This window comes from Alosa sapidissima, chromosome 14, assembly GCF_018492685.1.
Source record: "Alosa sapidissima isolate fAloSap1 chromosome 14, fAloSap1.pri, whole genome shotgun sequence".
Classification (NCBI taxonomy): Eukaryota; Metazoa; Chordata; class Actinopteri; order Clupeiformes; family Clupeidae; genus Alosa; species Alosa sapidissima.
Window position 1 is genome coordinate 2,269,534 of NC_055970.1, and position 23,175 is coordinate 2,292,708.

The 23,175-nt window shown below is 41.6% G+C and overlaps 2 protein-coding genes across 3 annotated transcripts in view; both read right to left on the reverse strand.

Moving 5' to 3' along the window:
- pepd (peptidase D) overlaps positions 1-23,175 on the reverse strand; it is a 37,007-nt gene that overhangs the window by 988 nt on the left and 12,844 nt on the right. Inside the window, exons 8-13 of the mRNA XM_042060976.1 lie at positions 19,849-19,924; positions 11,502-11,548; positions 1,787-1,855; positions 1,354-1,431; positions 507-655; positions 72-256 (exon numbers count right to left, since the gene is read on the reverse strand). Coding sequence (XP_041916910.1) covers positions 72-256; positions 507-655; positions 1,354-1,431; positions 1,787-1,855; positions 11,502-11,548; positions 19,849-19,924 — 604 coding nt within the window. The remainder of the gene's footprint in view (positions 1-71; positions 257-506; positions 656-1,353; positions 1,432-1,786; positions 1,856-11,501; positions 11,549-19,848; positions 19,925-23,175) is intronic.
- On the reverse strand, positions 14,667-19,409 carry LOC121681310. Of its 2 annotated transcripts, XM_042060974.1 has the most exons (12): positions 18,769-19,409; positions 18,066-18,264; positions 17,713-17,944; positions 17,284-17,557; positions 17,014-17,194; positions 16,820-16,896; positions 16,545-16,725; positions 16,215-16,463; positions 15,934-16,105; positions 15,692-15,840; positions 15,545-15,598; positions 14,667-15,321 (listed from the first exon to the last, which is right to left on the reverse strand). In XM_042060974.1, exons 1-12 carry the CDS (start codon positions 19,036-19,038, stop codon positions 15,191-15,193), a joined length of 2,169 nt encoding a protein of 722 aa, XP_041916908.1. In that variant the 5' UTR covers positions 19,039-19,409; the 3' UTR covers positions 14,667-15,190. The 2 variants fall into 2 exon arrangements, with proteins under 2 accessions (XP_041916908.1, XP_041916909.1); XM_042060975.1 differs by lacking the exon at positions 15,545-15,598 and having other exon boundaries at positions 15,202-15,532; positions 18,769-19,407.

Genomic DNA, 23,175 nt, shown 5'->3' on the forward strand with positions numbered 1-23,175 from the left:
GCGGTAAGACTTTTAACTTTCCTTAAGAAAAACGTACAAATCTAACTGGGAAGCTCTTGGATGATACTTGCCTCAGGGTAGCCACCAACATCATGGACATCAATTCCCAGCAGGTGACCCAGACCATGGGGCATGAACACAGAGCCCATGTGCACCTTCATCATGTCCTCAACACTGCCCTTCAGGATGCCAATTTTCACCAGCTCCTCGAGATGGACACGGTCAGCCAGACGATGCATGTCAGTCCATTTAACCCCTTCAAGCAAGTCAACCCAAATGACGCTTATCACATCTTTTCATTTCATTATGCTTTCATAGGAGAACATATTTATTAGCATAGTCATTAGTACAAGTGCTACATTCTTTTTTAACAAAATCAGTAATTATGCAAAATTTCATACAATTTAGAATTCAATCCGCTGAATTAATGATCAACATCAACATTAATTTGAAGAGAAAAACATCTTTAAAATGTCTTATAAGCTTAAGAGCTCTTCACCTAGTACCTGGTTTAATGGCAGCCATGACAGCCCGAGAAGACTTGAGCACAGCCTCGTAGATGGCCTTCTGGTCTGGCGTGAACTTCCCATTGGCTGGAAAAGAGCAGGTGATGTCGGAGGAGTAGCAGTAGTACTCTCCACCCATGTCAAACAGGCTGTGAAATAAAAAATAAAACAAAACAGAAACTATTTGATTTAGCCTAATTTAAAGAGCTAATTCCACCCATGTCAAACAGGCTGTAAAATAAAAAATAAAACAAAACGATTTGATTTTGCCTAATTTAAAGAGCTATCTCCACCCATGTCAAACAGGCTGTGAAATAAAAAATAAAACAAAACAGAAACGATTTGATTTAGCCTAATTTAAAGAGCTATTTCCACCCATGTCAAACAGGCTGTGAAATAAAAAATAAAACAAAACAGAAACTATTTGATTTAGCCTAATTTAAAGAGCTATTTCCAACACCAATCACAGGGAGCCTGACTTATAAAGATGGTAAACTGCAGAGCAGTTTAAGTCCAGGGAAGAAGGCCTCTCAGATCTACTATTGTGGTGTGAACATGAGCTCTCTAAAGTGCTGCTTTAAATCTCCATCAACACGCCCAATGAACAGGCTATGTAAGATTCATGAGAGATTACATCTGTGTTTCCTCTTGCGATAAAATCAGACATGAGAGATTGGTGAACCTCTGCCCTCATAACACCATGGAGGGGTGAAACACTGACCGAATCAATCATACAAGTACACTTAACACTAAAACACACAAAACAGTTCACAGGGTCCTTTAAAAAGGAAGACAATGATCTGACTGGTCTCAAAGTCTGTTGCTGAGTTTGTGTGTTTCAGCTCACCACATGTCTCCTTCATTGATAGTCTTGTCATTGGGAGCTCCGGCATGACCATAGTGGAGAACTGAACCGTTGTGTCCGCTGTCAATCAAACAAAAAAAAGAATCACGCACAGGTCACAGATCATAGCCTTGGCTTTAATCCACCAATAAGGAATCATGACTTAAAAAGACTACAGAGCTCAGGTGCGAATCTAAAACACTGACCACTTTGAAGAATCGAAGAATGGTAATAGCGTTCTATCTAGTAACAAAATTGGATCTCTGCAGTAATCCTCACTGAGTAGCAATTAAGATGAGACAGTAATGGTGTGGTGACTTGAAATAAAGGGTCAAAGGTCAAACACAGAAACTACACCTTCTCAAAGTTTATCAGTGAATCCAGCTGCATGTTGTGGGGATACTTGAAAGGCAGCACTTTCTAGATGTAGCCTTACCTTCCACAGATGCATGTGTAGGAGACATGTCGCATTCCCCCACGAGAGTAGCAGTAGTGCTGGAACAGACTGCAACACAGAAACACAGATGCACACACTCACACACTGCAGTTAAGACACCTCAGGGCTCTCGTTTGAAACTTACTGGACTGAGTGAGCGGAGGCGTCGTTTCTGTTGGCGCACCCAGTTCATTAGCAGCTCAGGGACATCATCTCACAGCATATGCACAGACTGTACAAATGGGTTAGACTATGATTTGGAGAGAGTAGTTCTATCAAACAAAAACTGAGAATGAAAAATATTATTTTAGGCCCCAGCGGCTGCTGTGTGCTAACAGAATTACAGGGCAATTCCATGCAAAACGGTCACGTCCATAACGGCAACTAAATGCCATGGTATTTGTATAATGCGAATGATTCTGAAAAATTATGAAAAGTGTTTCATGTAAGTACAACCAAGAAGAGTGAATGCTCAAATTTCAAGTAATCATAATTCACATCATACCATACCATAGCATTGTGTTAGCGTTATGGATGTGACAGTTTTGTATGGAATTGCCCTACATTGAATAATGGGATAACTGCCAAATATTTCCTAAACAAATAGTTTCTCCACCATTGATTATCCTTGTGTTTCAGGGAATACATCAGCAGACTTTATGACAAACCTGTACAAAATCTAGGTAGAAAAATTGGGAGCTCAAGATCTATGATTCAGATTAGGGTGACAATGAAAAATGCACTGGGAGTGTGATTGAGCAAGCAAGGTAAAATAATACATACTTATTTACACTACAAGACTAACATTACCTGGTTATGATGGATATAAAGAGATCAAAACAAATCTGAGGACATGTGGGAAAACTCTGCACTTTTCTTAGTCAATCTGAGCTGTGCAGATAGCCTCACTGTAGACTCTTAACTTACTTTACACCAGTGGTCCCCAAACGTTTTCTTCCGAGGGCCAGCTCACTATGCCTGGCTCTAAGAGAGGGCCAGCTCACCATGTCTGGCTCTAAGAGAGGGCCAGCTCACTATGTCTGGCTCTAAGAGAGGGCCAGAGACTCGGAGTATATCAGTAAACATAAATAGCTTAGTGCTGTGAACAACAGCAGTCTACCTTAGTTGAATATTCCATTACATTTAATCATAGGCTACTGCAATTTAATACCATTGCTAGCTGTGTTTATGTTGCCACCATGCCATATCAGTGTAAAATGTAGCTCAAATGAAATAATACTAATAAAAAGACTCTGTTTCTTTGCATACATAGCTCAAGTTGTGAACAAGCAATATCCTACAAATAATTTTAAGTTATCAAACTATGACAGTTTTATGAAGTGCTGGCAAACACATCTGAAATGACCACCATTCTAACTTTCACTCACCTGATGAGAACTTTGAACTCTGAACATTTGAACGTGTGAATAAAAAATAGAAATAATTATCCCAGAAAGTCCCAGAAATATGACTTGAATAGAAGTTAGTTATTAACAAATAATTGATAAACGTTTAGAATACTTTGAGCACTGATGCAGTCAGCATAGGCCTCTTACATTGTTTGCAGGTAGGCCTACATTTCATTCCGTTTTGATGGCAAACGCGAAACAGCGCCAAAACAACCACCAGTGGACAAAAAGAGTATTACATGTGTACTGTTCAGACTCGCCATAGAGAATGAATGGGGAAATTACGGAGGTTATAGTTTGACGATGTCTTACTCCCGTGCGGGCCAGATGCTATATACCACGGACATGTTTTGCGGGGCCACCCAAAATGAGTTGGCGGGCCATAGTTTGGGGACCACTGCTCTACACACTTAAACAGCCACATTCTCCAGCCGTGGCCCACTGGTTAGCACTCTGAACTTGTAACCGGAGGGTTGCCGGTTCAAGCCCCGACCAGTGGGCTGCGGCTGAAGTGCCCTTGAGCAAGGCACCTAACCCCTCACTGCTCCCCAAGCGCCGCCGTTGTAGCAGGCAGCTCACTGCGCCGGGATTAGTGTGTGCTTCACCTCACTGTGTGCTGTTTGGGTTTCACTAATTCACCGATTGGGTTAAATGCAGAGACCAAATTTCCCTCACAGGATCAAAAAAGTATATATACTTATACTATACTTCTCAAACACAAAAATCTCTCTGCACCATCTGGGAAAATGGTGTGAATTATGGAGAGACATTCACAAACAGCTTGTGAGGAAACATGGAGAGAGGGGAAGATATCAGTCGGGCGGAATGAGTCAGCCTCACTCCTCCCCCAGTGAATGAGAGGAGGCGTCTTTCTGTGGAAAAGTGCTGGGGCTCAATTAGGCAGATAGTGAGCTGGTGAGGGTTTGCTATCTGTGCACATGTCCTCCACCACCAGGGGCCTATTGCACAAAACTAGGATAAGGGATTAAGCCAGGATATCTTGGTTATCCTGGCTCAATTTATCCGTGATCCAGTTGCACAAAAGCGGGATGGTGGCAGCAGGATATGTTATGGTATAAATCACCATGGCGATTTATTCTGTGGAGCTAGCCTGCTCCAGACCAGGCTAAGTTCCAGGATCTATTTAATCTCATCCCTTATCTCAGTCAGCAGTCACCACAAACGAAAACCAATAGTTATTCCACTGCCCACTACACATTGTTATCACATATACCTAGAGCCACCGTCATTATTTAAACGTTTGTGATCATTAATTAACTTTTACACACTCACCATTCCCGACCTGTCATGCGACAATGTGACGTCACGGGAGTGCCTAACCTTGAATTTCCCCTGGGGATCAATAAAGTATCTATCTATCTATCTATCTATCTATCTATCTATCTATCTATCTATCTATCTATCTATCTATCTATCTATCTATCTATCTATCTAACCATTTCACGCGTGGTGGTCGCGGAACTAGTTGCAATATTCTCCTTAACAGAGGTGTTGCTGTTTGTTGCTGTTGTGAGAAGGCTATCTACCTACTTCACACCGTAGAAGAAGCAATGAAGCCACTCTAGTTGCCATGGTGAATCTGTGATCGGTGGCGGGGTCTATTTGAGGGAGCCGTGAGCGCGCACTTATCCAGGATAGGTTTCACCTGGCTTGATGAATCCGTGTCTGCTCATCCTGGCTTGCTCGTTGTGCAATTAAGCCTGTACGCTCTTGTTTTGGATTCATTGAGCGCAGCTCAGTAACTTATCCCGGATGTCTTAATTCTGCTTTTGTGCAACAGGCCCCAGGATGAAGGTGCCAGCATCAACAGGAAATGGACTCTTATGAGTGCACACAATAATGGATTCTCACACATCCTTACAAAGTTTAGTTTGGTTTAAAGAAAAGGACTCAACTTTGGTAGATTGATTGAACACATTTGACCAATGACCAAACACTTGCATCTCTATGACGGACCCTCATAACACTGAAAACAGAGCTGCTGAAGCTCAAATAGGATTGTGTGAACAAACTTGTTGTATAGGTGAACTTTAATGATCTAACTACTGCAAGAACACAGCATGGCTTAACATCTTCAAAGTAAACATTTCACTTGTATTTAAAATGCAGCCTAATGTTAGAGCTTTTATTTACTAGATACAGTAAACAGCTTAAAATATCCATTGGTGACCATCAAAGGAAATCAAAATCATCAGGTCAACTTTTCAGAGGAAAAGTTTGAAAAAGAAAAACTGAGGGAACTAAGAAGCGGAAACATTCATTTCTGATGATCCACCAGTGTTAACCACAAGTGTCATACTCTCCTCTGATCTTCAGCAGCAGACGAACAACTTCACCGTTTCACCATTTTAGAAATATTATTGTCAACATTTTGATAAATATTGATATTGATATTTTATAATTGCCCAAAGATTAATGAGGACCAGACTGTTTCCCACCCATCTACAAAGCATCGATCCTTGACCACAGGGCAATTATTCCTGGACCTTTAGTCAGTGTCAGAAAGATCTCACTCAAATTCTGCAGATAAAAGTTCACTGTGGGCGCCTGTCACCTTGAGAAGGTCACAGTGAGTTTTAATTGGCAGAGGTGTGTACACTTGTCATGCATGTGATCCCAGCTGAATTTTAATGCAGAATCTCAAACCAAGACGACAGACTGATGGTCTAGCAGTCATTAGTCTCTCAGTTTGGTGTGTAGATAACCACTGAGAAGTGTCAGTACATAGCAAATGTATTTCACTAGTCTCTTCTCATAGGCAAATAAATTATAATATGGAAAGGTCTTTAAACTTATACGACAGCCTTGTTAAAATGCACAACCAGGGTGTCTATTTGCAGCTGTATTTCTGTGATGAAAGCCGTTTATAATGCAAACAAGAAATAATTAAGACCTCAGACCGCAGCCTCCCTCCGTCGGTGCCATGAGTGATGGTTGTGCTGCCCCGACAGCAGACAGATTAACCCCAGCGCTTACACACGGCTGCCTCCCAGGACATAAATCCTCAGAGAGAAATTCAGGCTGATCTGGGAGAACAAGGCTGTCTGCCGTGTTCAGCAATTAGGGAATATTTTACCTGTCGCACGGTCAGCTGTCATCAAATTAATTATGTCAGTGTCAGAACTCCAATCCTCCAACTTATTGAGATGGAAATAGTCACGCACGAGCAGATGATCATGCATCTATTGGGGCCAGATGTGGAGCATGACGCTGTTACATGAATACATTCAGAAAGCCAAATAGATAGGCATGAAGAAAGGAAAATAAACACACACACACACACACACACACACACACACTGAGTACTCAGCTGTGCCGAGCTGGGCTACCGGTGTGTCCCATCCTCAAACCCTCAGCAGGCTCCCCCTTCAAACTGCTTTCATGCTGCCGCAGTGGCCCAGGCCTGTCTCTCCTGAGGGGGCTTTATAAGCACTTCCACGTGGCACCACTGGCACATGTGCCCGCTCTGCTGCCCTCTGCCTCTACAGATGCCAGGCCTGGAGATGGATTTTCCACAGCCGGCCCCTGGGACGTGTTTCCATCTTATTACTATCCCAGAGAGCCTTGCTGCTGACTCCGTCCCCGACAAACATAGCCGTGCACCGGCAGCAGTGTGACCTTGAGGGCAGCGCAAACGACCTTGCATCCTCCGTGGTAACAAGCATCAGGACGAGCTTTGATTAATGCTTCTGGCCCACTCCGGCAAGACCCAGGTCCGCCCCTGCCCAGAACCGCTCCTCTGCAACCCGTCTTGGACCGGCCAGCGATGGAACTGGACAGCAGATTTATCAGCGGCAGCACCCCCAGAGCAGCAGAGAGGGGAGAGGAGCTGGACCGGAGGGGCTCTGCACCACATACTTCTACCTTCACAACCACAGGCCTCCACCTCTCTGCAGCCCACTAACTTATGGAGGAAGCAAAAACTGCGTAGTTTAAAGCATAACTAAGAAAAATGTCTGTGACTAAATATTCCATTCTTTTTAACATGTAATTGTGTTCTGTCTTTGCAAGTTCTTCAGTGTGACCTGTTTTAAAGTAACGGATTTAGGAGAAATTCCTAAAAAAAAAAATGGGCATGCCAGTCGTAACTTAAGGACTGTTAATTGGTTTTGCCTAAGAGTAATTCAGAAAGCCTTGTAGCGTTAAAAGCAGCATCTAAGTCTGGGACAACTTAGAAGTAGAGGACTCCTAACTCACTAAGACCTATTTACAAACAATTGCAAACCAACTCTTTGTATCATTTAATGTATCAATATTTAAAATGTACATGCAGAATCACAGGAGATCTCAATCGCGAGGGAATAACTGCATTATAGAGTTTAGAGGACCTGTCACTCATCCCCCAATCACCGTGGTCACTGCAAGTTAGCTTGCGCATGAGAGACGTCAACCATAGCAACGGAGCCCTTGTCTTAGGAGTTGTCATTTTCCCTAAAAAACTAAAAATTGGTCTCTGCAGCTTTGTGAAAATGTTTTAAGAGAAGTTTAGTAAGAAAAGAAAACTTTTAGGAGTACTAGCAGCAAGATAAAAATGCTTTGTGAATATAGGCCCCGTTATCTTTCAGGACAGAAATAGCCATAGCCATGACTGAGAAACTCATTTAAGGATCAACTAGATGTACCGCCGAGCGGTACAAAATATGACCGCCGCCCAGTCCAGCACATTTTTTCCACAAAAATAAATCACGCTGAAAGGCCTATATGATTCTGTCTCACTAAATTGCATTATCCACACTCAATTCTCACTGGTATCTGCTAGACAACAAGTACCAAAACATGATTAGTTCATAGATTTCACATGTAAAATTCATTTTATACAACCCCACCTCCATCTTGCCTGTTCATAATTCTGAGAAATTCTTGAAATGTGTGCATGTACATGTACGTGTGTGTGTGTGTGTGTGTGTGCGTGTGCGTGTGCGTGCTTGTGTGTGTGCCTGCGTATGTGCCTGTGCCTGTGCATGCAAGCGTACATATGTCTACTGTGTGAGTATGTGTCATACGTATGATTACTGTGAATGTATGTGTGTGTGTGTGTGTGTATCTGTTTGTGCACATGTGTGCACATGAAATGGGTTAACATGACCCCTGGAGGCAAACATACGGAAAAAAATGGTCATCCTAGGCCCTACAGTTCTCAAGATATTCACAGAGAACTGTGTCTGCCCTACCCTCCTTTCGGGGGGTCCAGTTCAGCGTGGGGGCTACAGATCAAAACGAAAAATGACGGTTCCATGCTATCCATGTGGGGGTACATGCCCACCAAGTTTTGTGTACCCCGGTCTTTCAGTGTCCCGGGAATCCTTGTTGGTGTACGTCACTAAATGTACACATAAATGATTTTATTGTAAGGCCCCCCCATGAACGAAAGTACACAAAACTTGGCATGAATTCGGAGGGTGTCATAATGATCCTACACTTTTAATTTCGTGCAGTTTTGACCTTGTCAGCCAGAGATATTGTGATGAAAACACCTAATTTTTTGCTTTTTAATTTTTAACTAGGTGGCGCTCTTCATGAAATAAGTGGTAATGGGATGGGTTGACATGCCCCCTTAAGACCAACATACATAAAAAAGGTGGACCTCCTAGGCCCTACGGTTCTCGAGATATTCACAGAAAACTGTCTCCGGCCACCTACAGGCCAGTTGGGGTATAGTAACATAAATTCATTTATTGTGTGGCCCCCCATGAACGGAATTCCACAAAACTTGGCGTGCATACAGAGGGTGTCATAATGATCCTACACTTCCAATTTCGTGCAGTTTTGACTATGTTAGGTCACAGATACCTTCAATTACAACACCTCATTTTTACTTTTTTGTGTTTAACTAGGTGGCACTATACATGAAATGAGTGGTTATGGAATGGGTTGACATGGCCCCTTGAGATCAACATACAAAAAAAAAAATGGTCCTCCTAAACCCTACGGTTTTCGAGATATTCACAGAAAACTGTGTCTGCCCTACCCTCCTTTCGGGGGGTCCAGTCCAGCGGGGGGGCTACAGATCAAAACGAAAAACGATAGTTCCATGCTAATTTGGGCATGCGAAAAAGAAAAAAAAAAAAAAAAAAAAAAAAAAAAAAAAATCTGACTAAACCTATATGACCGCCGCTTCGCTGCGTGGCGGTCATAATAAATGACAAGGATGACAAACGGGATGAGGAAAAACACAGCTTCATTAAATTCATATGATTTTAACTGAGAACATTAAGATTTAAAACATGAGCAATGACACGACTATTCCTGGAGATCAGCATGCTTATGCAGAGGTGCCTTTAAAAAGCCGTAGCTCTCACAAAAAGCTGTTTGCTAATCCAAACTGCTAGTCAGCCACTCAGCAAACGCCAGCCATCTCACTGCTTTTGAAATGCACAACCATCTGCCCGTCCTGTCAGTGCGGCCGGTACGAGTCAATTTAACACAATTGGTCTCACAGGGAAGCTAAATGTAATCTTGTTCGTGCTGGCAAACAGAGGAGTGTGTGAAGTTAGCAGATCTCATTTGTTATGGGAGACATGGTTTGTCAGCGGAGGGGCTCATGACACATTAGTCAAAGTTAGTTTGGTTACACTTTACTTGACATTATTACACGGCTCTTCAAAGTGCTGCAGCAATGCTCCATTCACTTGAATGGGCCTTTCCAACGTTTGGTGGTCTGCTAATCCTCAATAACAGACTGTTGCTAAGTATAACAGACCGCTTTCAAGGAAAATGGACTTTGTGCTTTTAATTTACGTCTTTCATATTACTGCGCAAGGACAGGAACATTCAAAAGTGAAAGCAGACGGTTGATCAGCTGTGTTCTAAAAGAATGTTTGATTTAAGTTCAGCGTGTGCTGTTGCGAACTATTTGTTTCTCACCAAAAGCCACGATGAAACGGTAACAAATAGGCTATAGCTGTGGGGAGTTTGTTTCGTTTTGGCAAGTAGCCGTGTAATAAGCGGGATAATGTATAGAACGCCGGTGATTATTGGGAAAATAAGTCCCTTCAGGGCGGAACAAGTCCCCTCCGCGTCCAGTTCGCCCTGTCAGGACTTATTTTCCCAATAATGACCGGCATTCTATACATTATCCCTTACGTATCGACATAAGAGTGACATGACACCGTCATGATGTGTCATAAACAAGTCATAAACGTTTATGACATAACGCTTTTGTCATAACAAGTTAGGGTTAGGTTTAGGGTTAGGGTTAGGTAGGAGTAAGGGTTAGAGTTAGGGTTTATGCGTCATGACCGTGTCATGTCACTCTTATGTCGATACTGTCAAGTAAAGTGTTACCGTTAGTTTAAAGTTAGTGAAGACATTCAAGGAATTCATAACTCTATCCCAAAAACCCACCCCTATTTAGATATGTTCTCATGAACAATTCTTGTTTGCTTCATCTTCAAATACATTTTGATGGTATATGGTCACATGAAGGGCAGATTCACACTGTTCTAGTTATATATACATGCATCATCTAGTTATATATACATATGCATCATCTAGTTATATATACATATGCATCATCTAGTTATATATACATATGAATCATCTAGTTATATATAGACATATGCATCATCTGAGCGCTACTTATGGCTCTTCCCTGACAAATAAGTTTATGAAAATATTTTCAATACCATAATAACCAGCTGCTGACACACTACATTTTGTGTGTGCGTGTGTGTGCAAGAAAGAGAGAGTGAGTGTGTGTGTTAAAGGAGTGTTATGTGACCGCAACAGTAGGCTGTCACAGTCCATTATGTAAACGTTATACATTTTACAAATGTATAATGTGTATAAACGCATGTCAAAAAACGTAGTGTCTGCAATGGACTCACTAGTCACTACAAACCCCAGAGTGCAATCTGTCTCTCTGCCCTTTCACCCCTGCTGACTGCTTCTAAAGAGAGCTGCTATTTCTGCTCTCCTCTCAGTGTCCGTTTGGGGAAAGGAGAGGAGAAAATCCCACTGGAACGCCACAGCTTATCTCCAGCTTTGTTTAAAGCAAAAAACAGATCTGAGTGAACTGCTTCAAGGCTGCTGGGCGTAATGAGTGGCAGGGTGTGTTATCAGCTGTAGCTCCACTGTAGAACAGCTACAGGATCATACACACACACACTCAGAGATAGGAGATACTGCGCCTCTGCTTGCAGAGCTTACTGAAGAGATTATCTCACAGGCATATGGGGACAATAGGGTATACTTGTCACTGATGGCCTTTATGTAACAGATGTAGCATTCATGTAAGATGTAAAACATTTTTTTAAAAGATGTTAAACAAATGTAAAGGGACATACCTCTCCATTTCATATTCCTTCTGGCCAGGCCTCACATGCTTCATCACCTGTGGAGGAGAACTGGGGTCTAGTTATTCAGAATAATAGGATGATATTCTCATTATGTCAGCAACTCTGTGTTAGTGAGGCCAGTTTGGTGTGAGTCATTCCTGCTTTAGCTGTAGGCTAATGAAACAAGCGCATATCTCACACAGACACAGAGAGCACACAAAAAAGGGGAATGTTGAGTGTGAGCGAGCAATTGGAAAATGAGGGGAAATTGTCTTCAAATTGCACACTACTTTATCCTTCAGAAGAGTGTGATCCACTTGAGCTCACTGAGCTGCTGGCTCTCTGACAGAGAGGAGTTTAGAGAGAGAGAGAGAGAGAGAGAGAGAGAGAGAGAGAGAGAGAGAGAGAGAGAGAGAGAGGTTTCACTAGAGCTTTCTATTGGTTGCCATTTGTTTGGCATTTCCTGATTGGAGGCCTTAAGGGGCAGATCCACGGTTATGTGCATCCACGAGTTCATTCACTAAGTGGCGTCCAGAGTGGCATTTGCCCTTAGACTGGCACGAGAGAATTAAGAAGTAATACAAATAATTAACTAGAAAATGTAATTTCGAGGAAATTACCAGTGCATGAAAATATAAACATACTGTATATTAACATAAAATGCCAAACAAACTTTTATTTGGAAACAGCTGGCAGGAGTCATAGTTGATAACAACTGACAGTTGAAATGGCTGAACAGTTAAATAGTTGTGTAGTTTAAATAGTTAGATTATTTAATAGTGAATTATTGTAGTCCATTGTGATGTCATAGTGCTAATGCAAAGTCTCTATTGTTATCTGATTTCTTCTTCTTCTTCTTCTTCTTCTTCTAACGCTTTTTGTGCGTTTAATGCAGCTTCAACTGTTTAACGTAGAAACTTCATTCAAACTGTGTTGCGTAGGTCTTATGTGACTTCAGCTATGTATTTTTCAACTTTCTAACTTTTATACTTTTTAAACTATTAATTAAAAACTACTAAAATTTCCCCATTGACTTAACATTACGACATCACAATAGCAACTAGAAAACGCAATTCCAGGGAATTACCAGTGCATGAAAATGCCAAACATATGATGTGAAATATATTGTTAAAACAGATGATGTGCTAATTGGCAACCAACATGATGAGGTTTAATATAGTTGAAATGACTGAACTAGGTATATGAGGTTTAATATAGTTGGAATGACTGAACAGTTAAATAGGTGGATAGTTTAAAAGGTTAAATTATTTGCTAGGTAGATGAGGTTTAATAGTTGGAATGACTGAACTAGGTAGATGAGGTTTAATATAGCCTGGCCACCTGGCCTAGGATTCTAATTGCTTAACGGCAGTCTTAATAGAGCCATATTGTATGCTTAAAGCCTGAGACAGAGTATATAGTTTAAAAAATGTAGATAGTTTAACGGATGTTGATAGACAGAAAGTTGAATGGATGTTGATAGGCAGATTGTTTAATGGATGTTGATGGATAGTTTAATGGGTGGATGAGTGAATGGTTTGAAGAGGATGAATGGATAGAAAGTTGGATGGAATGTGCCTTATATCCTTGTAGAATGGAGATACACAGAGAGAGTTGGCCTAGTTAAGCAGAAAGCAGTTGATACAGGTGCAATCAGTTGAACTGATTCTTTGATGGGGCCTAGATGAGCAGCTGGAAGTTAATACAGGTGCAAATCAAGTTAATTTGTCCATTGTGATGTCATCAGCCTAATGTTAAGTCTATGGGAAAATGTTGAGTAGTTTTTAATAAATAGTTTAAAAAATGCTAACATTATTAGCAATGCTAACATGCTAACCATGCTAACTAACTACAGTAGGTAGGAGTCATAGTTGATGACAAGTAACAGTTACAATGGCTGAACAGTTGAAAAGTTCAGTAGTTTAAAGGGTTAAATTGTTTAACAGTGAAATATTGTAGTGAGGACTTTTATTTTGAAACAGTTTTTTGGCAGAGGAAACAGTTGAACAGGATGTGTAGTCTTAATAAGGCCAGTTTGTATGCTTAAAGGGGCCCTATTATGGTATTATTTACTGTTTATTATTTAATTTGTTGGGTCTAATAGAATCGATTTACAACGTTGAAGTGTCGTCGGCCATATTATTTTCCATCATACGTCTATCAGTATTACAACCCCTATGTGAAACGCCCGGTTGCTGAGAATTTTGAGGGAGTTAGAATCTTGGCGCTGACAGAAACGTCTCGTCAGACATTTGTAAGTTAGGCGATTATGGCGTCAGTGCTGCCTTACCAATTTGAACCAGAATCCGACCCCGAAAGCGATAATGGAGCTGATGGAGCCAATGATGAGCGCGATGTTAGTCGTAGATTGGACCAAGACGTTTCACTGTGGTAAGTTTTTGTTTATTCTATTATCCACACCTGATTTACGAAATGTATCTCTATAGCCTAGCGTCTAATTTAGCCCGAGGCTAGTAGGCTACTCGTACTAACAAGCTTTATTTGCCTGCCTGACATGGAATATAAGTGAACTGTTTTTGTCTGCCAAAAATAGTTAGTTCTATAACTTATAACATCTTTGTTACTTAGGTGCACTTGTGGGAATTGTGCCACTATGCCTAGTGAAGTGGAGAACGTCTGCTGCAGAGAAATCACAAAGGTAAAACTGATAACTGTAACTTTATGCTAGGCTACTACACGGTTTGGTGTTTATTTCTATGGACTGACCTAATGTCCTAGCATAACATCCCCTTTAGATGAGTAGCTTAGGCCTACTAGTGAACTAGGCTACGCATGTTTATGACATCTCTAGCATAAAGCATCAGCATTACACTTGTAATGGTAAACGAGTGATCTCACCAGTTCATTGTAGTCTCAGCCAGGTGCATACTGTATTATAATCGTTGTTATGTAAAAAAACTAATCAATGATACATTTTTATAATTAATATGTAATGGTAAACCGAGTAATCTCACCAGTTCACTGTAGTCTCAGCCAGCTGCATACTGTATTATAAATCATTGTTATGTAATAAAAAAAACTAAATCAGTGATAACTTTTTTTTGTAAATAAAAGTCTGACAAGAAACCATGTGGCTTCCTGAATCAATATTGTCCATGCAGTCATGTAGCACTCTGAACAATGATGATGCCAAGGTCACTTGTTACACAGTAGTAGTTCTTGTCTTATTTTCTTTATTAGGTAGTAAGACGAATGAGCCAAGTGCCAATACCCATAATGTGCATGACAGAACATCCAGGCCTAGAACCTGTGTGTCTAAACCCATACAGTCTGCAAAATATCTACAACTTACAATTTACAAATATGATTACGGACCTGTTAGGCACAGAACAGAAGAAGAGTAAGTTACTTTGGCTGTAATAAGCTCTTACTAAACAAAACAAAAGCATTATTCTTATGTAATTTGTATGCATGTAAACATTGATGACAATAGTGCATAGCTTCTTCCATAGACTATGAACCTTTGAGGTAATATTTGAAGAGTTTGGTTTCAAAATGCTATATCTCCATTTTTAAAAACATTAAAAAGTCATGTTATTCAATTGTGTATTTCAGATAATATCAGTCAACTTGCTGTTTTGTTGTTTTGATTGAGTAAAGGTAAATCAATTAATGCCCAATTACAGTTCTACTGAAATTACTTGCAAAACAAATTGTAAAAAAATAATAATTATTTATCAAAGTTCTTTAAAATGGTCGATGTAGCGTTTTGGAACCAAACTCTTCATTTGAAAACAGTTGAACAGAGAACTGTGCCTTGTCCCTTCAGGCGTTTGAGGCATCTTGCCTATCGCAGCTTTGTAAGCTGGTGCTAGGGCTACTTAGGACCTAGTAGTCGGGTCATCATCCCGTCATGTGTGGTGCAGCGGATACGGCAGCAGTTCCCGTCTGGTGATTACATAGGCTTCAGACCACCTATTGATTGAAGCGGGAGACGTGACGGGCAACCAGCTCAGCCTTTGGAGTTTTCGGGAATTCTGCTGAGAGGTCTGGAGGGATGGGGATGGTCTTCAATTCCTCTGCAAAAGATGTAGGGTCCTCAAAAACTTCCTGCATGAGCAGCCTCGTGAGTTCACGTACATAGTCTGGAAGATATAGCATTCAAATCCAATAAATGTATCCATAACAATCTGTAAACTGTTGTGGCTGTATTTAAAGAAACTCTTTAACAAACTTACTGAAGGTTGGATTTGTTTTCACGGGCTTCACAATGCCTTCCCCCCTCTTCGCCTTTGGAAAAACAACCTTGAAAACGGCCTGTCCTGTAGATGTTGTGGCTTGCTCCCGCATAGCATTTTCATTGTGGTGCATTGCTGCTAGATACAACCTATGGTAACAACACAGCAAAATTATTAAATACATAGAATGACTGACAGTCATCTCAATCAGTCACTTTTAAAATAATGACATTGTGTATTACCTGCACAACATTCCCATGAAGGGGAAAACTACATTCTTTGGTGCAAAACGTAGTATCAGGCTGTGGAAGGACTCTAGCGATGAGGTCTGGTGATGGTGGCTGAGTTTCTCTACATCCTTCAGGACTCTCTTGTTGAGCAGTATTTTCTCAGCTTTGTGAAGTGCAACTGATCCTTCAGTAAAATAAGAACACGTGGTGAAATATCAACCCCCCTGCATCACAACAAAAGACTGGAAAAATGTAATACTTGATTTTCTGAGCAAAGATAATTTGGCACATACCAGGTTGTAACCATTTGCTAGGGTCCCTTGAGACGTGGTCGGGATGCAGACATTTGGGGAAAAGGGGGTCTTCATGAACATGAACATTTTGTAGGTGGTTTAGCAGTGATGTCCATTTTGCCACCTTTTCTGGTCCAGTGCTTGATGACGTGGCACACCAGTAGACATGGTTTTTGATGCTCTGTAGCCACTTCTTCAGAACATCACAGTCTTCATTGTGCGAAGCTTTCTCAAGTTTCTTGGACAAACCTGTTTACCACACACACTGATTATACAATCTGTTAATTGCTAATTTCAAAGTTTAGGATATGAATTAGGAAAACACTTTACCTTTCTCAAAGTGCCAAACGTCATAGAACTGAGTTACGCTGCGTTCCCTCAGAAATTTCTGGATCTGTGGATGACGGTCTGTCACAATGTAATCCACCTTCAATCCATTCGACTCCAGATGATCTAGGCATCTTTTCAGTCCTTCCTTCTCCATATGATAGCTGCCACCTACTTCATTGCTCTGGTAGTGAATGGTCATTACAAACAAAAAACATTAGACAAAATCACACACTTTTAAGATTCAAATTCAAACAAATCCAAAGAGAGAAACATACCTGAACAAGTTGGATGTCCATAATGGTGTTGCTCTCCAGATTCATTAGAGTGTAGCTGCCAAACTTTGCGGAGTGCCCTAAAATAATGTATTACAGAGTGTGTAAAGCTTTTCAGCACACCATCAAGGGATGTCATATGATTCAGAATGCAAACTAATAATTTAGTTGCCAGAATATTTCAAATTTCTACAAACCTGGAGAATCAGCCCTCATGTCTCCTCCTACTGCAACCACCCCACCAAGGTGCAATTGATGCTGGAAATGACTCTGCTGATCCATCTTCCACTTGTGAACAATAGCCGGTTCCATGTAATTCCTTGCATGCCTTCTGAAGGTGTCATACTGAAATATCTGGAGTTGCATGGCCTTGCACAGCTTTAAAGAAAAGACAAATAAGAGGCGTTTTAGACCAGTTTAGTTCATCACTAGAAAGATTCACATGTTTGAAATGGTAAAATGCTTACCTTTTCCAGTTGGATGAAGGAGGTCCCTGTAAAGTAGGTAGCCGCAGAAAGTTGTAGGTTGCCGACAGGGGTACTTCCAACCATGGGCTGACTCTCCCACTCTCTGAAGTAACTGCAGTGTGGACATCGCTGAGTGAAAGCCACATAGGTTCCCATCCTTCGTCGTTGGAGATTACAGCCCTTCTTACACACTGGACAGTTTTCAAACAGCTGTTTGAGGCAGCTTTCAAAAACAATATACTTTTCCTCATCATGTGTGGACTGTGTCTCAAACCTAACAGATTAGAAACACAACATAATATTAGCTTTTAAATATGTTTTCTAGAATATTAGCAATGTTGTATCGCTGGTAACCATATACTGAAAACAGTAGCCAATACTGCTTTTAGTACAGCCAATACTAAACAGTAGCCAATGCTAAAAACTTACGAGATGTCAGATTCCTCTGTAAGTACAGAATCTCCAGGGTTGTAAGTCGAGTCCAGAGGCTCCTTATGAAATTCATTTGAGGAGTCGCTCTCCTCCTCGTCCTCCAACTCAAGCCGTGGTCTCTTGCTAGGTCGACAGCCTGGGCCCTTTATTGGTGTAGACGCCAGTGGTGAGTCTATACCAGAAATTATTCCAGTGCCTACACTGAGAAGAGGCAGCTTTGTCTGGATACCTACGAATAATATAGACAAATCTTATTAGAAAATAAAAAATAATTCAGCTGATGATTTTGTCCTGGGTACTGAAGATATAATACAGAGTAGACCTTGGTTAACAACTACATCACACAATACCTTTGCTTCTCATGTGTGCCGTTTTCAGCGATCCCATGGACAACTGTGTGCCGACTGAAGTCGTCTTCAATGGCGCACTTTGTACTCCCACAGAATGCATTCCCACGGTGTTACTTGTCTGGGTTCCCGCCGAAATAAGCTGAGGAGAGTCGGTCTGACATCCGACGTGCTGGAAGGGGCTATATGGGGCACTGGAGTCCTGTAATTATAACACCAAAATCTGTTACGAAAATAATTTTATACAACCTAACAGTTAACATCTGAAACAAAAACTATAACCATTCAACCAAATAGTACCCCTCACATAGCTGACGTTAATTGTCCGTAGACGGACTCTGTTACCGTTTAGAATTTGTTTGAGATCCCCCGCGAAAACTAACGTTAACTTATAACGTTAGGCTACAAATAACACCAGTGACAAATTAATCAGCCTTGCGTCAAGACTACAGACTACTACTTCGCTCTACTTCAACATGGTAGCCTCACTATCAGAGCTAACTGCTACACATTGGTTTAATTATACCACTGAGCTTGCTTTTAAGCTACTGTAATTACACCTTTGCTCAGCTCAGACCACGAACTTAGTCAGCCTCTAGCACTAGCAGTTAGCTATCTCCGCTCGCAAGCTTGTAGGGTTAATTACCCAACTAACGTCAACCTTACACACAACAACTTTTGTTAATATCAAAAAAGGTTTACTTACATGTCGAGCGACATCTTCACCCATAGGGCCACACAAAGTTGGAACAGCATCTTCCCTCAGAGCAAGCAGCTTCGCAAATCCTGTGCTGAACAAACGCAGGTTGCTGAAGCAGCCATCCGTGAAGTGACGGGGACACAGAAAAATGGTCGGTAAAGTTGGGGGAATAGAGTTAAAAATAAACTCTAGCCAACAGGTACGTGTAGGCTCTGCCTTTGGCAAAGCATACAAGGGAGACGTCCCTTCACAACGAAGAAAACACCTTCTACCCATTGCTAACCGAAACTTTACTTGCTGAGAAACGCGAAATCGAACTGTTCTAGACTGACTGTGAAATCATCTGATGACGCTGTCCCATTTACTCCCAGCAAAAGTACGAGGTTACGTCACCTCGTACCGGAACTAAAATAAAGCAACGGCTGAAATTCGCATCGAGGCGTTTCTAGGCAGCTCAGTAGTCTGTCTTTGCGATATTCATTTACTCCCCCCTAGTGGTTACTTTTGATATTGTGTCTTTGCCGACCATTTACATACACAAAAAGCTATGTAATCCACGATAGGACAAGGAAAAAACGAAAAAGCATAATAGCACCCCTTTAAAGCCTGAGACTGGCAGTTGGTCCAGGTGGCCCGAACACCTGCCATAGGATTCTAATTGCTTAACGGCCGTATTATGATGTCACAATCAGCAATGTTAAGTCTATGGGGATTTTTTAAAAGTTTTTCTTTAATAGTTTAAAAAGTATAAAAGTTTCAAAGTTGAAAAGACATACCAACCTGATATGTTTGAAGACCTACGTTACAAAGTTTGAATGAAGTTTCTAAGTTAAACTGTTCAAGAGAAATTGCGTACGGAAAAAGTGGTAAGCGGAATAATAATAATAAGAAAAAGAAGTTGTTGTTGCCTAGGAAGAACAGTACAGTGCATTTTCATGCACTGTAATAAGAATAAGTTGCCTAGGAAGAACAGTACAGTGCATTTTGAAGAAGAAGAAGAAGAAGAAGAAGAAGAAGAAGAAGAAGAAGAAGACTTCGGATAACAGAACAGTGCATTTTCATGCACTGTAATAAGCACACACACACCTCTTTGTGGGCCTCGCTAGAGATGCGGTTGGTATAACGAAGGACCTCCAGCTCCATGTCGGTCTTGAGCAGACGGCTATTGGGAAGGACAAAAAAAACCAAACACATTAATATTAATATTTATCCTCCTTCAACCTTCCCAGCTGACCAAACACATTAATATTAATATTTATCCTCTTGTGCTATCCACCATGCAGTCAGTCCTCCAGTGCATCTGCAAACACATTAATATGTATCCTCCTGTGCTATCCACCATGCAGTCAGTCCTCCAGTGCATCTGCAAACACATTAATATTAATATGTATCCTCCTGTGCTATCCACCATGCAGTCAGTCCTCCAGTGCATCTGCAAACACATTAATATTAATATGTATCCTCCTGTGCTATCCACCATGCAGTCAGTCCTCCAGTGCATCTGCAAACACATTAATATTAATATTTATCCTCCTTCAACCTTCCCAGCTGACCATGCAGTCAGTCCTCCAGTGCATCTGCAAACACATTAATATTAATATGTATCCTCCTTCAACCTTCCCAGCTGACCATGCAGTAACACATTAATATTAATATTTATCCTCCTTCAACCTTCCCAGCTGACCATGCAGTCAGTCCTCCAGTGCATCTGCATCTCAAGCAGTGCCAGCAGCTCTCAATTCATACAATACAAAGAGAACTGCATTAGTTCTGAGTTAGTTACTTCAAAGGAACCTCCATGTGCAACAACCCAGATAGTTTTTGTAGATATCTGGGTTGTGGGCAGCCGTGGCCTACTGGTTAGCACTTCGGACCTTCGGAGGGTTGCCGGTTCGAACCCCGACCAGTAGGCACGGAGCAAGGCACCTAACCCCTCACTGCTCCCCGAGCGCCGCTGTTGATGCAGGCAGCTCACTGCGCCGGGATTAGTGTGTGCTTCACCTCACTGTGTGTACACTGTGTGCGTTTCACTAATTCACGGATTGGGATAAATGCAGAGACCAAATTTCCCTCACGGGATCAAAAGAGTATATATACTTATATTTCATGAACTACTTACTACCCCCACACACACCCTTGACCTCCACCCTTCATGATCTCTGCCTGCTCCCAAAATACACCCTCAACACTCAACGGCCGCACAAAATAGTCACACCGAGACAGCTCACTAACATCCTCACTGGTCTGTCTAATAAACAGAGCAACAGATACCTCTTCATTTTCAATCATGAATGAGGCTGTCCACAAATAGCACCCAGCTGTCAGATAGCATTACTTGTGAAATTCTAATAAACACCGTTTGGGATGAATGACTCACAGTGCCAGCAGGTGAACAGAGTACAGTAACACACAATTTTAGTCATCGCTATCTGACTGGGATGGGGGGAATGAACCCCCCTACACCACACACACAGGGGGTGTCAGAAATCTCATTAGCGAGGTGTATTTCTTGTTGTCTATTCTTGGTCAACTCTGTCAACATTTACTTCAACTCAATTAGCTGAATGACTCACAGACAAACGGTCAAAGCTACATTTTGAAACGTGGGAAAAGTCACATCTCTTTGAGACATGAAACAGTATAACTCATTTGGTTTCGATAGGGACCCGTATTAAGCACACATACAAATATGCAGTGTTGCTGCATTTGTTTAGTGGTGGAAAACTGATGTTATGGTCATGACTTGAGGATATGTGGCGGGCTTTTGAGTTTTGTTCATCTGTAATAGGCAAGAGAGGGAGAAAGAAATGGAAAGTTTGCAGCGGACTGAGGAGCAGCCATAATGAAACGTCTTCAGGAAGCAGTAATAAGATCCAGAGCCTAATACCAGGGGCAGCCAGGCGAGCACGAAGACCATTCCAGCTGAGCAGCCTGGCTTATGGCTCTGCCTGGGAGGCCGCACACACACACACACACACAACCCAGAGAAAAACCCTCGTCTCTGGGAGCGCACATGAAATTACCCCACAAGGAAGCTCTGGACACCGCTGTCTAGGCTTGGCTAACATAAAACACACACTGCCTGGAGACCATTTTTAATGTTTTCAGTTTAATGTACAAAGACAACAATATCCCATTGATACAGAAATTGAAAACAGCAGGCTTGCAGAGTCTGCAGAGTCATTTCCATTTATATGCCCTGCTGTGAAGTAGAAGTACAACCCACCCTTGTCTGACATTTAGCACAAGCATTCAATATGTGCTTTAGTTCACCAAGTTGTATAATCTAACACACACACACACAGAGAAAGTAGGCAACACTGAGACCACTCAAGAAAATGCTACGCTCAGACAAAGAAATCTAATCTAACCAACAATTTCTTCTTCTTCAGTGGACATCCTATTTTACAGACACTGCCTCCGATATTCTTTAGGGCGATCCCAAAGTGCCTCTCCACTCAACACAGCCATTTTAAAGTGACAACGCTAGAATTAAGTATAAGTATATATACTCTTTTGATCCCGTGAGGGAAATTTGGTCTCTGCATTTATCCCAATCCGTGAATTAGTGAAACACACTCAGCACACAGTGAACACACAGTGAGGTGAAGCACACACTAATCCCGGCGCAGTGAGCTGCCTGCAACAACAGCGGCGCTCGGGGAGCAGTGAGGGGTTAGGTGCCTTGCTCAAGGGCACTTCAGCCGTGCCTAGTGGTCCCTAGGGGTTCGAACCGGCAACCCTCCGGTTACAAGTCCTAAGCGCTAACCAGTAGGCCATGGCTGCCTCATAAGCATCTCTCCGAAACTCCAGAGACACAACAGAGTTGCAGCTGGTCCGCAGACAGCTATATTTGCCAGGAGACGGGGCACAGCAGAGGACATGTAAAGACAATGTCAGATGATCTCCGCTGCGACAGACCCACACAAGCACACAGCCCCACGACAAGGCAGGAGAGCAACTCTGAAGCGACCTACTCAAGCCCATTTCACTCCACTTCATTGTGTGTGTGTGTGTGTGTGTGTGTCTTGTGTGCAGAGTATTTTCTTCTTTGATTTCAAACATTTCACTTAATTTGACTGGCTTTTTATCATTACAATATTTTGATCATTACAATATCTTTAGAAGGGGTTTGATGTCTGAGGCTTTCCATAACAGCATAGTCAGTCACTGAAACTCATCCTCCTCTAAAGTGCTACCAGGTCTATTTAAAGCCTGTATACAGTAGAATTTTCCTCCTACTGTGGTCTGTGAAACTTCAAAATCAAAATGTTGAATGGATACAGAAGTTGATGGTAAAATAAACTTTTTCATATCAAATGTAAGTCACATAGAAACAAACGCTACTGTGAATGAGGCTTCATAAACTAGCAGCAATGTAGTACACACACATAACTTTCTTTTGATGCTTCA